The sequence below is a fragment of the Zonotrichia albicollis genome, chromosome 1 (genome assembly GCF_047830755.1).
Source record: "Zonotrichia albicollis isolate bZonAlb1 chromosome 1, bZonAlb1.hap1, whole genome shotgun sequence".
Taxonomy (NCBI): domain Eukaryota; kingdom Metazoa; phylum Chordata; class Aves; order Passeriformes; family Passerellidae; genus Zonotrichia; species Zonotrichia albicollis.
Window position 1 is genome coordinate 114,921,489 of NC_133819.1, and position 18,039 is coordinate 114,939,527.

An 18,039-nucleotide genomic window follows, 5' to 3' on the forward strand; every position below is an offset into this window, starting at 1 on the left:
AGGATGCTATTTGTGAGGTCACACTGGCTGTTACAGCACTGGCTTCTTTCATCAACGAGCAGGGTTTATGCCACTTACAGAGCATACAAATGAACCCCACCCTCCAAAAAAAAGCAATTATTTGACTCAGTAGTAGCATAAGTAAAAGTGTATTTCCCCCTCAATCCACTATTTAACTAAGTTTTCCCACACAGCACTTCATCCTGGAAACAACCTTCTGGGGGGGCTAGAGAGAGCAATCTGGAGAGGAGAAACGTGAAAAATTAAGGAGCAACTATAAAGAATAGGTCTTCCATTCACTTCAAAGAAAGAAAGAAACAAACAAAAAACCAAAACAGCCAACCAAGAACTTCATGGGAAAGTAACAAAACCTAGTCATAGCCCAGAACTCCTTAGAATAAACACAAAGTGCTGTCATTAATGTGACAAAATACATGCAACCTCTCTGAAATCAAAGGTTAATTTTTCATATGCAATGTCTTCTGAATCTTAGTCTTTTCTCAAGTCACTTGTCCATCTTCAAGAAACAGTAACAGAAGCATTTAACCAGATTGATTTTACAGGATCATCTTCACTGCCATCCTGTTCAAGATTACTCCCTAAGACATCCTGCAGTCCACTGCAGAATCCAGAAAAGTTTCTTAAAAAACAAAATACTAAAGAACAATATAGTGGGTTTTTTTTCATGTTCTTAAACTTATGCTGTGTTACCTCTTTTTACAAAGAGTGGCTATTCCTCTCATTCTTTTCCTACCTATTTCTTCCATCCACTCTTTTTATCTCATCTTTACCCTAATTGCATCTGAAGCATCCATCTCTACTTTCACTGGCAGATAATACTGCTCTTTTCATCACTTTAAAGTAACCTCCATTTCTAGCCTCTTACTTAAGAGGCTATGACAGCACTTAACAAAAACATCTGGTTAGCTCCTACTTACCCAAGTGCTTTTACTGCAGCCAAGAAGTAGAAGTGCCATTTCGTAGAAACATCTAGAGGCTAGAACCATCAGAAACTTAGCAGCACTCTGTGCAACACACCAATTATGTCAAGACTACCTCTTACTCTTGTGCTTTAAGCTTTCAGGAAACTCTTACCTGAATTCAGTTTTTGAAATAAGAATTGCAATCACAAACCATTTGTATGGCTCATATTTCTAAGAAGGAAAGGGCACGGGGAGAATGTAGGCAAAACAATTTAAAAAAGGTAGTGCCATTTTATTCTGTTCTTCCAATTGTTATATTAAGGTGTCACCTCAAATGAATATTAAAAGAAAAATTATGTTGCAAGTTATTTATTTAGGACTTTCTTTTCATTTTCAGCTGCAAGCCACTTCTGTTTTCAACTAATTCTAAACCAGTGGTAAGCAAAGATTCAATGCTTTGTCTGCTTTTGCTGCTATCAAAACAAAGTAAATCAATGTTTTCCTATGGAGAATCAGGAACACATTACTTCAAAGCTCTGGGAGTTTTTCATGAGCCAAAATGGATTGGGACTGATCAATCACAATTGCTCTGGTGATGGCCAGAATACTCAGACTGAAACACCTTCCCTACCTGCCAATTCTGCTTATACCACAAATACAAAAAGAAACTGCATTTTTTGCAGGTTCAATCACAACTTTTTCCCATAAAAATTGACTGGAGTTAACACACAATTACAATAGTCAAAATAAAGGATTTCTGCCTAATCTTCGATAAGACAAGGACAGAAAAACCAAGTACAAGACAGAGCCTCTAAAACACATGATATGTGTCAGATAAGACTACAAGCTGATCAAAAAAGGTAGAGCATGTACTTAACCAAAGTGTTCTTAGCGTTTTTGTATCTTTTGGAATGCTATAATTTATTTGGAAGCAATTGTTTAATATCCATCTCATCAATACTGATTTTTAAAACTTTTAGAACACATCTGTGTTCTGTTAATATTATGTAGAAATGGAATTTATTGTCTCACAACCCATCTAGCAGGTTCTGTTACTCTTGCTTTATAATAGTAGAAAGCACCTTATAGCCTTGCTGAACAAACAGGATGGAGAACTGTCTCAGGCTTCAGCCAATAGGAAGTCTTTAGCATACAAAATTAATTATTGTTTTTGTTGAAGAAAAAACCAAACTTATAATGTCCAATCTTTTTCTTAGCCTTTTCTGCACTACTAAAATCTTAGCCCTTAAAATTAGGTCAAATTCTCCAATTAATTTTAAGACAATCATAATATCAATGCACAGAACTGACCATACCATGATGTTCCCTACAACAGATGGGTTTTATAAATCACTGATTCAGTCTTCCAGTCCTACCTTACAGAGGAAATAAAGTGTCACAAACAACAGAAAATGTTTTCTTTGTTCAAGCTATGTTGTGTTGTAATAGTATATTATACCTATGCAAACAAGGCTAGACAATGTAAGAAATATCAGCTACAGTGAAAGCAAAGAGAGAAGGAAAATTATAGGTAAAAGAAGTTTAAAAGGTTATAATGCTCACTGATTAAAATATTAATTTTGAAATTAAAGCAAGCACTGTTGTATTCTTCCAGCAGAAGAAATACAAACTGGCTAACTGGGCCCTTCTGAGCACCTCTGTATCAGGTAATAATGAAGGTTGAGACATAAATTATAAATTTATCACAATCAACCATATTTCTTTTTATATTTTAATAAGGACTTAACTATTTTAAACTCAACATTAATTTGGTCCAGGAAAATCATTTTATTATAAATGTAGCTTCTATGAAAAAGGCAAAGAAATGATAGTGTCACTTTGCTTATACACTACAAGAAGCTTTTGGCTTTCCAAAAGAAAGAGCTATTTGAAAAAGCAAGACAACAAGCATTCATAAAATTATACATCTTCCTAAAGATCAAATTCTTAACATTCATTCTCATAAAACACCTTCCCCACACTTATCCCCCCCCAGTCTCTGCTTTGGCTTTCATGCAGAAAGTTATCCAAGAAACAAGCCACAAAAGAGATGAGTCAGTCACTTCAAAAGCACCTGCATGTGGAAAAAAAAGCTGCAGCCTTCAAATGCAATGCAATTTGATTTTTAAAAAATCATTAACTTACCCTGCTCATGGAATCAAAACATTTTCTGACCAGGGATTCAACATCATTAGGTCTATCTTGAACATTTATCCAGTCTAACAAAGACACATTGAAGGAAGGCTGATCATCATCTTTCAATTCTACTGACATTTCATTGTCCTGGACAGTAGCATTTTGACCAGATTCTTTATCATCTTTTACATTTTCAGGATCTGTGCCTTCCAAAGCTGAATGTTCAACTGACTTGCAAAATGATGCTAACATTGATTTACTGTTCACTTTAGATATATCAGGATAAAGCACCAATTCAGGAGATTTCCCATCCTCTGTGTCTTCACTTTCTGCTCCTCCATGTTCAGGGGAAGACTCCAGCCTTCCTAAACACTCTCTGTAACTATGTCTTGTTAGGCACTCCAGCAGTGGTATCTTGGCCATGATAGAAACAGCAGAACCCAAGCTTTTTTGAAAAAGTGAAAAGAAAAAAAACATCAGTATCTAGAAGCCAACATGATATGAAATCTTAGTTAAAAATCACCCACAATATGAACTGTTATTCATTTTAGAATTGAAGCAGATTTCATAATTATTTTGCTACCACCCTTTAAAACTTCTGTGCTGAATATCAACATCATGGAAGGACAGCTAAAGAAGTCAAAGTTTTGCTTATACTGAATGAAAAAAAGTGATAAACAGAGACACCTACTTCTTTGTTTAAATGCACAACTAGGACTTATGTGTCCTATATGCATGGGTATCAACACTTCTTATCAGAGCTTTGAGTGTCCTCTGTCTGACTACTTCTGCAGAGTTTGAATAGTTGCTATTTGGTAAAAGTTATGCAGTTGAACTTTTTTTTTTTAAAAGACAAACATATTTAAAAACATATATTTTTAAGGATCCAATATCCATTTATATTCTGCTAAGCAAAACACTCATAAAAATACCACAATACTACAGTGGCTACAAATATATAAAAATTTTCTTTGAAGTAACACCTAGAGTTTGCAGGACACAAGTACAGACACACACACAAACAATAGATATATTTTTACATACATGCCCCCCCATCCATTTCAAAAGTATACAAATCCACTCAAAGTTTATGCTATGACTTCATACTTTCAACACAGATTTTAAATCTAAATATCAGTTCAAGCTGTTAAAAACCAATTAATTCAAAAGTGTAAATAGGTATTTAAACATGTTGTTGTCTAAATTTGTTATCCAGCTTTTTGTTGTGGACATTTGGAATGACTCCAGCTCTTAAGCAGCTGTTCATTAACAAGCTTATCTTCCACACAATTCAATACAGGTTTCTTTGTGCTGACGAATACAGGGAAAAATGTCAGTTAAAAAAAAGTTACTAGCATAGAACAAAAAGAATGTTCTCCATGACACATAATCAAACAAAGACATGCTTGATTAATCAGAATAAGCACCAGACATAAAACACTTGAAAAAACTAAGTTTAAAATTGAGTAAATTTGGAGACTGCAAATGAATTTAACAGCAAACCTACTGTGTAAGTTTCAATTTGATATCATCTATGGACTGCAAATAGCTTGAATACACATTTTCAAACTTGTAAAGCAGCTTTTGGTAAGAGTTTGTACAATCCTCCAAATTGGCCATTATAGCAGCCCAGCCTTGATGCTGTAGATGTTCATCATGTACAAGACCTTCACAAAAGGAGCAAAGCTTCTTGGCAACCTCATACATTTCCTGAAAAAACAATCAACAAAATACTAATCAGGCTGTTGTTGTAGCTTTATTTAAGATATTAACATAAAAGTATGAAACTCAGACAGCTAGGAAGTTGTACACCTTAAAACTTCATAAAAATAACACTTTTTAAAGAATTAAGAATAAAGGAAGTTAATTAGATGACAATAAAGTATGTACTATTTACTGAGAACTCTTCAAAACAGAGATGAAAACTGTAGCTCCAAAACCACCTTACAAAATGAATCAAATGCTGATAATATGAAATATTCAGGGTACACACACATGAATAATAACCCTCATACTAATAATATGGTAGAAAAAAACTGGCAATCAAGGTCCAATAAGGAGTACATTTTTGATGAGCCAAGCAGAAGCTCAGAACAAGACAATAAAATGCATAATCAGCCAGCAAAAAGCACAGGTGGATCAGGTGCAAGAACAGATGCATGAGGAAACAGAAGGGCAAATAATTTAAGTCTTTCATTGATTAATAAACCAGATGCAACATGATAAAAAGCAGTACAGTGTTCACAAAGCTCTAAAACATATCCTGAAACTTGGCATCTGCAAACCAATGTGGAAGTTAAGTTTTCTGTTAAAGCACTGGGTGACAGAGAGGCATTTTACTGCCATAATAGGGTAAGAATTTACTGCCCCACTTGGCAAAGTTAAAACAGAGGTCTACATATGGCAATTACCAGATCTTAATAAAAGTGTACTAACAGCAAAGCCCGTTATAATCAATTCCAAAGTTTCAACTAGTAGGAAGAGAAACTACTTTAAATTTGGCAATTTAAGAAAAAGGCTGTTCCTCTCAAAGAGCCTATCAAAACATCAAAAAGTAATAAAAAGGTATAGAATAAATCCTTCAGCTCAGAACATTACCAGTTACAGACTCCTTGGAAAATACTTTCCTGCACACACCTGTACTTTAGGTTTTAGTATCTATCTAACCTACAAGAAAAAGGCCTTTTCACTTTTTGCAGATTGAGCATGCTGTTAAATCAGGACTGAACACAACTCCCCTGTGCCATCATACATGTGAGAAAACCATGCATGGAAAAACAAGTTATACAAAATACAGTGAGAAAGCAGTGTTAAAAACCCAACACGTCCGTGTATTTCAGAATGCATTTGCTGCTGAACACATGGTTAGCAGCACATATGCACTCAAAAAAATTTAGGGACCAACAACACTTACATTCTGAAATAAACCACAAAAGGGCATGGCATTTTAAACAAACATTTCACAATCATACTGAAAGTTATCATCATCCTCCCCATTTCAGAAGTCCAAGCCTTGTTTCAAGCAACATGACAAAATTCTACTGTCCTTCAAATCACTGATAGCTGAGCTATCAGCAGATGAATGATGAATATTCAAAAAAGCCATATATGCAACTCAACAAAATCCTAGGTTGGCAATACAATTTCCTATCACTTTGTAGTAAAGGTGGTATTTCTCTTCTTGTTTTCTGAATTTTCGCAGCTTCTTGTGCATGTGAGAATGATGATTTCCAGTTTGAAAAGAATGGTTATTTTAATTGCTCCAGGAACTCTTGCTCCTTAAGTCAAAAATCAACCAATAACACAACTGGGATGGTATCCAGACAATGCTGAAATCTGCAAGTCATCTTCTCCAGACTATCCCATGTTTGGTAGTACAATTTAAATGTACATAACCTGACTAATGTAATATTGACTTGAACATTTGAACTTTTTTTTACTGTCTTAAATTGACTTTGTATACAAGTACAAAGGCAAATTGCACAGCATATAAAAAAGCTGAATTACTGCTTCCTCTGTTATCACATTAAGAACCAAAAGAACCAGCTGTTTTACCCTAAGATATTAAAAAAAAATTATACCAATAATATGAAGCTGAAAAGGTTACTTTTAGAATGCCTCTGCTGCATTCTAATGTACATCTTGGAAAAGTACCCAAACATTTTACTTTAAACTCACAAAAATTATTCTCTCTCAAAGTCAACCTTCTGCCAAATGAGGAGCCATACCTCTTCAAACCACTATGAGCCATAGTTCCAGAAGTGAGAGAATATACAAAAACACACATTAGTTTTAAACAGTTTAAAACAATATAAGCCACCTACAAAATCAAAACTAATCCTAAAGTCTTTTTATGTATTTCCTCCAAATGAGTATCAACCAAAGTATAGACCGGGCTCACCTGTTTCTTTAAATGCCCTGAGTAGAGGTTTTTGCCAGTTCTATTTTCCTTTGGACAAGCTCACTTAGCACAGCACAGCTCATGTGTTTAACACATTAAAGTAAGCACTAGGCTTCATATGACCCCACTTTCCACCTTAAGACATATTCTTAACTAGTGGGCAATGTTTGATTTTTCAGCTAGATCAATTTATTGTGTTCACTATAGAAGTCAAAAGTTACAAGTCAGAGCTGCCCTATGAAGCTTTATTATATGTCATTTTTGATACTCGTTTCAGAACCTAAGTGTTGCAAATTTAATATTTTTGTTTTAACAAGCTTGTTTCCCCAGCAAAACACTTTCAAACACAAAACAGAAGTTACAAGTAGAAAAAAAAATCCTCACAATTAGGATCACTTGGTACACAACTGAAAACCAGCACTGACACTTTGTATCTAAGAGTGTAACCTGTGGGAATTTAAAAGTTAACTCAAACAGGAGCTCCTATCCCAGCAGTCTGGTTCCTAGAAAAGCAAAGGTGAACAGTATTTCCCAGAGTAGCAAATTACAACTTGTTAATTTTTCAGAAACATTGTAACAGGAGGACATTCTACTAAGTGTCAGAATCTCTCAAACAGATACATGCCCAAAGGAACTATTACATAAAAATACTCCAAGGCCATCTAAGTACGCAACCAGGTATTCTTTGACAGATGAGCTGCAGCTTCTTAATGTATACACAGGAGACGTGGACATTAAATTAAAATCCTCTTATGAAAGCCATCATTAATATTGCTCATAAATCATCTCAATCATAACCACTGAGACATACCAAGTCTCTCACAGGCAAAAGATTTTTTTTCTGGGCTAACTCTGAGATCAAAATTCATTGGCAAAGTTTCTTTCAAGTAACATGTATTCAAAGTTATACATATGCTAATAGACTGCAAATCAGATTGTACAAATTAACAGACATGTTTCAGGGCACACATGCAAGGTATTACAACAGCATCCCATATTATCATCCTCTCAAAGTTATTTTTACATGTGCCACAGAAATTCTGTCTAGGTGGTAGGAGGCAAACAGGAGAATTATGTCAGTGTGGCATGCAATTAGAGTCCACAGAAACACAGCAGTGATTTCAGTGCTTTTGATGTTGCTTTCTTAAGCTATATCATGAAATAAGCTCATTACATTAAATAGTAAAGAATATTACTCTGAATTCAGGAGGGTCCAAACAGATGACTCTAATGAAGATCAAACCACACGGAGTAACTATTTGTGCACATGCCAGAGCTGTTTCAGACTTAGACTATACTAAGCAGATACTAGTGCATACAAGAAGAACACTATGTTAAACCAACATTTCATTAGTTTTGTTTTAGTCATCCTGCTTTCAAACTGTGAAAGCACACAGCAAGAAAATACAGTAGAGAAGTTGTTTTGCATAATTTAGAGTATCTATCAAATTTAACTTTAACTATTTTCTTTGAAGTTATGAAATTAAAAGATACACAAATGTACCTTTCTTGCCATCACTTCTGAAATAAACCTTCAGGTGATGTGGCTTGTTCTTCCTACCTGCTGTCTACTTCCATAGACAACATTTTTGCGAGAGATCTCAAGCTACTTTAAAAGGCACTAGACCAATTTATTTCATATAACTGTATAGCTCTATACAAGAAAGAATTGAGCAGCTCTCTGCTAAATGAAGTCTAAAAACTGAATTATATCAAGCACAGAAATAAAGGCCTGCAATCCAACATATATTTTAATGCTTCTCAGTAAGGTTGCCAGCTCCAGCACAGAAAAGGAAGCCTGCCTAACAACAGGCTTGCTTTTGTCATTGACTATTCACAGACACACTCAAGTCTTACTGGCAGACACCCAATGCTTCACAGAGCACAAAAGTTAACTTCAGTTGCCTTGTAGGGCTACAATCATCCTACAGAGGTACAGCAGCATATCTAGAACAGCAATTGCCTCACTGCAACACTGGAATGAGAACCTAAAAGAGCACTACTAGCAGACCATGAATACCAAGACCCAGACTAATCCCTACGTGCTGTTATTTGAAGAATAAATAATGACATCTTCAAGACCAAATTTTTCAAGAAATCCACAGGGCCACCAGAATGCATTTAATCTTTGGCTAGGTGTTGTAACAGAGTGTGTAGCTGAATTATTTCCTTTGAGAATCACAAATTAAATGTAGGTGATTTTTCTGATGAAGAATCTTCTTATAATGAATTCTTTTTCCTAGGTTTCAACCAAAAATCAGTAGAATCAACAAAGTATGTTTTATTTAAAGCAGAAATTAACTGGTGAAGTGTTTAGTATTCATTTCAAGACTGTCTCTGCATCCTGCTGTCATAATTCTGCTCATCTGAATGAGCAAAATCTGACAACGGTCTGTTTTGTCTTAAGTGATCTTTGGACTTACCTCTAAAGAACAAAAGTTCTCAGGAAATGCAGGGTTCTTTCCATTTTCTAAAACCCTGTGGTAGAAGGAAATAAGTCAAAGTCCTCTATTGCTATGTGTCTGAATCCTGTACAAGGGACTCCTTACAGGTTTCAATCAACCTCAGACCAATAGAAATGATCCTTGAAAGTAAAATTCCACAGACTTACCACAACAGCAGATAAATGCTTTCACAACAAAGAATTGTTACCTTGTTTACCAAAATTAGTAACCAAGACCATTATCTCCAATACATACACAGCTGTTACATGCAACTACTAAATTAAGGTACACTTCAACATTTAAGTTGTAAAAAAACCCTGTAATTGGAGCAGTTAACTTCACTGTGAGGGAGACTGATATTTCATGGTAACTTCTTTCAGTAGACAGCTGTTTATTCCATTCTCCTTTAATATTGGTTATTTTTGGTGAATGTGTCCTTTGGACATTTGTCCACACAGCTCATAATTTATTTCCTACTCAGAAAGTACTTATTTCACCAGCATAGCACAGTAGAAGTCATTTTTTAAGTGACAGATTAATTCCTTTCTTCAGTAATGCTTTCACTAGTTCTCTCTGATATTATAAGCAGATTTGGAGAAGTCAAGTGACAGAACTTCACATCAAAAAACAAACTGAGAAATTATATAAACCACCACATCAGGGAGTCATACCATGGTATAAGGTAAGTGTTGGCTTCCACTAGCTTGATTCCAAGTCACTCACCTTTTTTTTGTTCTGATCAATTTTTTAAAAGTTTGATCTAAAATTTTGGTTACAAAGGTCAAAAAAAATTCTATAGTAGCATTTAGAAAGACCTACCTTGGAGTAAATCTTTCATTATACCTTGGGATAAACTAAAGCCCATTTTACCACACCCTACTCAATTACTTTAAAAGATTGAGACTGATCTGAGTTACAGAGAAATGTGGGCTTCTTAGGCGGAGCCAGAAGTGTGCCTGACTATTAGACAAATATTTTAGCCAAAATTAATTCGGCAACACAATTATTTCAAACACTACACACCATGAAGAAAAATAATATTTTAAAATAATTCTTTTCAGAGAGTCTCAAAACAACTTTCTAGTAGAAAAGAGCATTTCTCTAAATAGTAGATCCACAGTTTACAGGAAGCATGACTATACTTCTTGGCTTAAATATCTGAAGTGTTTGAAACTAAACTGAGAACGATCTATGACTATGCACTATGACTACAGTCGCGGTTTTACACAACCAAATGAAATGACCACACAGTTTCTCATCCTCATTTCCACTTCTCAAAGAAGAACTGACAGGAATTGACAGTTTGATTATGACAGCAGCAGCATCCCATGAAGTGTGAAAGACACCCACTCCCAAAAAGTTCAAAATCCCTCCCAGAAAAATGAACTTCAGTTGGATCAATTGGAAAAAAAAAAATCCTTTCCTAAAGGCTAAACTACCAGAAATTATTTTAAATAGTGGTGTTAAAAGACCATGAGATTGACACTACACAATCTATTGCACAATATACTGTGTAGAGAACAGCTTGTTTTCTCAGCTGGTGTGCACGTAACTTTTTGCAAACACTGTGTGCATCTCACTGTCCACATAATGCAGCTCACTGCAAGAACTGCTCAACTGCAAGAAAGGTGGGATACCAGGCTGCAAAAAAGGCAACCTGGAGCCCTTCAGGCAGAGACATCTCAAATGTAAGTTTTTAGCCCAGGAGAAACCAGAATGCCAAGACATAAAATGAAAACAGGCTTAGAGAGTTGACTTTACTGAGATTTTTAAAAAAACATATGAACAAAGACATCATATTGCAAATGACAAAACCTGTGACAAGAATTTCAGTTTAAATAGTAAAGGAATTAGTTAAGGGAACAGATGTAGCTTCTTTAAAGCTACCTAATCTTTATGCTTTGAATTCTACATAACGAGATCATAGGTGGTGAACAGGAACTTAAGAAAATCCATAATAAATGTTAAAATCATGAAAACAGAAAGAAACAGAAAATGGATGTCTGACACACACAGTACCATGGAAAACCAAATGCAAGATACATTCTGCACAGGAATAATTTTTGGTTAGGAGTCATGAAACATAAAAAAAGATTGTAACTTTTTTCATGCAGCTTTTTTACTTTTTATGTAACTCAAAGAAATTAGTGTTAATTGTTGGGGGGGATGGCTGCTTTTACATATATCCTACAAATATATATATGCAAGAGGCCATAAGAATGCCAAGACTTCCACAATGAAGCTAAAGTATGGCTTCCATACCTGAGTTGTAACAACTGATTATGGAAAAAAAAAAAAGGGCAGAAAGCAAAAAAATAATTTAATTCAATAACAGACAGAGAAATTACAGTATAGAAAAAATGATGGAGAGGCCACAATGCATGGATTCCTAAAAATACTTGTTAAAGGAGACCCTAGAACTACTTTTACTGAGAGGAAAAAAATTAGAGGCCATATATCACTCTATGTTTTCAACTTCCTATCAAGTCTGATTTTAAAGATCATATCCTATAGTCTCTGGGCAGAGCAGATACCAGATTAAATAGAAACAAGTAGCTACCAAATATTCTTCCTTTCTTTTAATATGTATACATCACTGCTTCTTGTTGTTGACAAAGGCAAGACTTTTTCATAAGCAATAATTTAGAATGTAACCTTTATTTTCCTACTACATTATCATATAATAGCACATGTATTAGTAGTAAATATTAATTAGTCAAATTTAATTAATTAAAATGCTCTAATTACAACAGGCAAAAACCTCTCCATCATCAAGTACTGCCATTCTGTTTTTCTGGTAAAGCAGGTTACCATTTCTCTAGAATTAATAAAAAGACAAAGCTTGGATTATTTTGTAGGAACTCTCCCATACAGTACTCTCAGTGTGACTTTGGGTGCATCAATCACACAACCACAGAGGTTCAGAGCCTTTCTAGCTCTCCCCAGATCTTAATCAATTTTGAGAAGGATTAGTATCCCATGTTCCTTCTTCCTCCCAGGCAAGAGGCTTACGGTGAACCTTGGAGAAGATTAATGATCTAACCACATTCCCAGTCCTCCCTCAGTTTCTTTTGAATTACTGTTCAATATTCTTCAAGCAGGCATCATGAAAAACTATTTTAGTACAACACTGCAATACTTCTTTACACAGGTTTCACACCTTGGTACATCTAAAAATCACAACAGACTATTTACTAATCTTCTATTACATATGATGGATTTATCAGTCCCCTGATATCCCAGAGAAGTACTCATTTCATTTTCACAGCCTAACACAGAGCCTGTGGCTTTAGAACATTTAAAATCTTGGATAAAATAAAATGTCAATGTAAAGGTGAGTCAGATTTAAGAATATTACTACCTATTTAATCTTTACATAAATTTCCAAGTTTTTCATAAGAAAACAAATACCATCACTATAACCATTTTATAAGGAGGGAAGAACTCTCAGAAGTGGGGAACAAATAATAATCTTCCTGAAAATAAATCTGCAAGCTAAAAATAACACCTGAATTCTACCTGGACCCATGTTTAAAGACAATTCCTGCCCCCGCTTCCTCCAGTCCTGCAATGCTACTAATAGGTGACACTGAGTATGGAAATATTTATTTTCTCCTTGCAAGTCAACTCATGATCACTCTGTATAGTTTCCAGTCTGTAGCTAAATATTAATAGTACTATAGACCTGCACCCAGAATGTAGAAACAACTATAAATATGTTATTTAGATCTTTAGAAAGATCCTCTAAGTAACATATTTAAAAGGCATAAATACTGAAATGAACTTGCATGCACTGTGTATTAATACAGTCTTCAGACTCAAAGGGGGAATATTAGGCAGCATCAACAGTTCTTTTCAAGTCTAAATAGGAGTATTTTTATAAAACCTTGGAATATAAAAAAAGCTTACTCCAGAGGGACTAAATATGTTCCATTGTTGTATAGTAATTTTACCAAACTGAAAGCCAACTTAAGAATCTAAGAGCAAAAAACAGGGTACAGAACAGAGAAACCAGATAAAACAACAGTGAGAAACATGAAACTGAGTATCATCACCATTCACTTCCATTATCCTCAACAAAACACAAAGACTGTAGCAATTACTACAGTCCCACCTTCACATCAAATCAATGTGAAGTATTTAGAAGCTATCAGTCTTCCTTACTTTTATAACCTCCTCTTAATACTTCACAAAGAATGGTTTTAAAGCACTTTCAGTTTCAGCTGGTAAAACTAGAGCCTAACTGAAAACCTCCTACTCCTTAGCTGAACTCACATTGGTATCTACTCTTGCCTATGACAGTCATATGACTCACAGACACCTAATAACTCAAGGTCCTATTTACAAAGTCAGCTCTAACTGTCAACAGGTGGGGGAGAGAGAAAGAGAGTCTATGGGACTCAGTCCTTGCCTTAAATCAGACTGTATGCCAAGGTCACATTATTTCACATTATTCAGGAGAACCCTCCCCCTCCTGACAGGCCAGGATGCCAAAATCCCTGTTCTCTATAAAACAGTTAACAAGCTTCTCTAAATTCTGCTTTGTAGTATTAAATGCCAGCCACTTCAAGTGCTACATGTTCTTCTTAACTGCATTGGAGTTGTCACTAAAACTAACAAACTTTTTACCAAGACAAAAAACATATCACTATTCATTTTGTGTGAGGCGCTCCACATAACTATTCTCCTGCTGCCAACCACTGGAATAATCTTTAGAGATATGAAAAATGCTTAATAAATTTAAATGTAAAATTTGTAAAGAAAAGGAGATCAGTTTTTAATACACAAACAATCTGTAAAAATAAAACATAACTACTGAAGGCATTGTGACAGTGTCTTGAGCATGCAGCTGGTTTTTACTGCATGCACATTAGTATTTAACTGACCATGCTGCAGTGAGCCACTTTTCCCTATCAAAACAACACAGAAATAATCAAATTGCACTTCTGACCAACTTGCAAGTAAATATATGCAATATGCAAGTAAGAGGCAGTACTCAATAATAAGCAACCTGAACTGTGGGAAAAAGCTTTGTTTTATTAATTCCTCACCAGTTTAGACATAAAATATGAGCATAAAACAGAAGAGTGGCAACATGCTTTTAAAAATCATAGTTTTAATTTTCTACTTGAGTTAACATCGCTTCCAAAGTTACTTTTCTCATTTCAGGCTGAGGCGGACTAAAAGTTGTTGGAAAATAAGGCAGTGCATTAAGGCATGGTCCAAGTAATCTGATCATTTTTGTTTTGTAAATACTTTTGCAAATGTACACATCCAAAAGGTGCCTCACACTACAGTTCTGAAAGAAACTCTGAACATGCTGAAGAAGCAAGCACATCTCTCAAAACCTACCTTGAAACTCTGAGACAAAGGCTCTGAAGAGTACATCACCACTAATACAACATTTTTTACTGCCTTTTGAAGAAACTATTTCATGTTTTACATCAAGCTTTCCCTCTGACATATTTTCCTTTGGTGTGCAAATCCAGTAACAATCTACTTACCACAGCAAGTTGTGTTCGTGATGCTACTGTATGAAACACTGCAGGCATCATAAGAGATTCTTCTACTTTCAATTCCATCTCATTCTCTGCTGAAAATGTGGTTTTGGGGATAGCTGGTGGACGTTCACACAAGATCATTTCTTTGTTGAATAAAAAAATTGGGTTGGTGTCCTACACTCAAAAAGGAAACAAAACCAAACACTGAGTAAAGGTAACTTGCTGTTTAATAATCAATTATTTCCTCATGTGAGTAATGTGTCTTGAGAACATGTTAAAATCTACACTTAGAAGCTGAATACATAAACACCTGTTTCTCAAATGAAAGAAATCCAGCAAACTATGGAAGAAAAATTAAGGCATGGTCCTTAATTATTCTTTTTCCTCCCCTATAAATGAAAGTTTAGGCTAAGAATGCAGCATGAACTTACTGTTCCAGCACTGTAACTACACACTCTTCTGTCTGGTGCCATACACTCTCCTCCACTGACAACCAGTACTTGGTGCTGAATGGCAATCTTATACTTTGTTTGAATTGCATATTTCAGATCAGCCACACTGAAAAAAAATGGGAAGAGAAGTTGATGCTATCAGATTACTCATGTCTCAAATTGTACGTATTTCTGTAAGAGACACAGGTGACTTATCTGTGTCTAAGCAGAACATTTTTAAAAGAAGTATTTTTATTCTGCACAATTACATATTTCTAAATTTTGTAAGTGCTATGATGTGTTGCATTCTGGATATCCAATCAATACGCTATCAGCTAAAAGAAAACAGCCTCTGCATTGCTGATATATATCACCAGCAATATTTTTTCCCAGATCTGCTGGAATGCTGAAATTCTGGATTAAGTCACACCAAGCATTTAGGATAGCAACTGTAAAAGTCATATTGTGTTCCTTGAATTTATACTGTACAACCAAACAGCTGACTTGCTAAGGCCCTAGAAGTCAAGACTATCAACACTTCATTATTCACAGCACAACCACAATTCCACCTAATAAACTCTGACTGATTTACCGTACATAAAGCACTTAACAATAACAGGAAATTCAACAATCAATATGTATATGACAAATTAACATAAATATCACAGATTTTAACAGAGAAACAGTGTAGCAATAGACCATTTCTGGTCTTCCTTCACCAGCCTTAAACATTTAAATCTAGCTGACGACATCTTAACATTACTGCATATTTTAAACAGTTCTAGACTGCCATTAAGACACTTGTAAACAGCAAAGTAAACAAGATTTCACTAATCTGATACAGTCACTGACCCCAGCTAACATAACACACTGTGGCAGCATCTGTGCAAAGGTATAAAAAAGCTTCAGAATACGAAGTGAATAATATAAGCATCAACAGTTTTTATGTAACTAGTAGGAAGAATAACAGTGTTACTGTTACTTGAAAAAGATCATAAAGATCTGTTATTTAAACAACCATGATTCAGCATGACATCACACATGCATTACAAACCTCTCATGAGTGCAAGCTTGTACTTGCTAGCTGTGTTACAGTAGCCATTCACCTAGCACTTCCCTGGGCTTTAGGAAGATAACTTGGCCAGTCCATGTACAAGGAGACAGGCGAAGAACCCAATAAAGTCAGTCTTACCAGAAAATGCAAGTCTATACATGCAGATATACAGAATAAGCAGTTATACTGTTCAACTGAAGAGTCTGATTTTGCATGGTCCAGTTGTTGGAAAGCTTTCTCAAAGAACAATTCAACTGAGCAAAAAGTGGGCCCATAGCAAACTATTAAGAGTCTGGCATGGCAGCTTAGATGCTGCACCTCACTTGGCACGATTTAAAAATGTAATGTCTAAATGTATCAAACAGCTTACAGGGGGGTGGGCACTTCTGTAAACGACCCAGCAGAAACAGAATGTCTGAAACACTCTTTCATGCTCAGTAATAGCCTGTCAGCTGGCTTTAGAGAAGAACACACAGAAACAGTCTGGACAGTCTTTTTTGAGTCATGAAAATTACAAACAGGAATCCAAGAAAAAGGAAACAATGAATTATTAAAAAAAAAAATCCATGGTAGAAAACTTTCTTACCTTATTACTTCCAACACATCCATAACAAACAAACTATGAAGACAGCAGGTGAGCTTGGCCCTTGCTACCTCCAAGGTCTTGCACATGAGAACAATGAAAAAGGATACAATACAAACCTCTCTAAAAAGTATCTATACATTTACGAGATGCTTTTAGCATGCAGTGAAAAAAAAAAATAGAAACAGTAAATTTGTTGCGACTTAACCATGATCCTCTAATACTGATCATGCTCCAGGCAGATGGGCATTCAGAAGTTCATGGTTTACATACAAAACCATGCAAAATAGTCTGGAGCCTTACAACTTGGCACAAAACCAACTTTTACCCATTTAGCCATGAGACAAAAACCTTTGTGCCAACTCTTTAGCATCCACAAACAATCCAGAGCACACATTTTCTTCAGGATGAATGTACTGACAAGAGAAAGAACAACCTCCAGAACTCCCTCTATGATGCCAGACAGTAAAAAAAAGCCTTTACTAGAGAAATCCCACAAAAAAATACTATTAAAAAAAAAAAAAGGAAACAAATGATCAGAAGTCATTCTGACAGTTTTTTCAAAAATCACCAAACACACTACACTCAGTGAGGAGCAGGTCAACCTCTGCCACTATCCCAGAAAGTAACTTCACTACTCTTTCACACACACAATCACCTGGCAAGGCAATGAAAATGCTAATCATAAAAAAAAAAAAAAAAAAAAAAAAAAAAAATTAAGGAAAAAACACACCAAAATTTACTCAAATACCAGAAAACCTGGAGGAAAACTAAAATGACATACTAAAAAAAACCCTAATCTTCATCTGTCAAATACTTACTATATAAAAGTATACAGACTTTTTAATTTTAAACAAACAATACACGATTAATTTACTCTCTTACTTTTGTACAGCAAGTTCAGTATCAAATGTAAGGGTAGTTCCAGTGTTGACCAAAAATACATATAGCTTCATGATGATTTCTTTAGGTCTCTGAAGTTTGTAACTTCCACTGCTAAAATCATTTAGACACTGAAACAAAAATGTCAAGTGTTAGTTTCACAGGAGTTACGAAAAAGACAGAC

At 35.2% G+C, this 18,039-nt stretch overlaps 1 protein-coding gene across 2 annotated transcripts in view; it reads right to left on the bottom strand.

Moving 5' to 3' along the window:
- RB1CC1 (RB1 inducible coiled-coil 1) overlaps positions 1 to 18,039 on the bottom strand; it is a 65,979-nt gene that overhangs the window by 32,931 nt on the left and 15,009 nt on the right. For both annotated transcript variants that reach the window (XM_074550997.1, XM_074550992.1), the window contains exons 3-7: positions 17,859 to 17,986; positions 15,337 to 15,463; positions 14,909 to 15,079; positions 4,567 to 4,769; positions 3,069 to 3,504 (exon numbers count right to left, since the gene is read on the bottom strand). In XM_074550997.1, coding sequence (XP_074407098.1) covers positions 3,069 to 3,504; positions 4,567 to 4,769; positions 14,909 to 15,079; positions 15,337 to 15,463; positions 17,859 to 17,929 — 1,008 coding nt within the window. In that variant the 5' untranslated portion in view covers positions 17,930 to 17,986. The remainder of the gene's footprint in view (positions 1 to 3,068; positions 3,505 to 4,566; positions 4,770 to 14,908; positions 15,080 to 15,336; positions 15,464 to 17,858; positions 17,987 to 18,039) is intronic.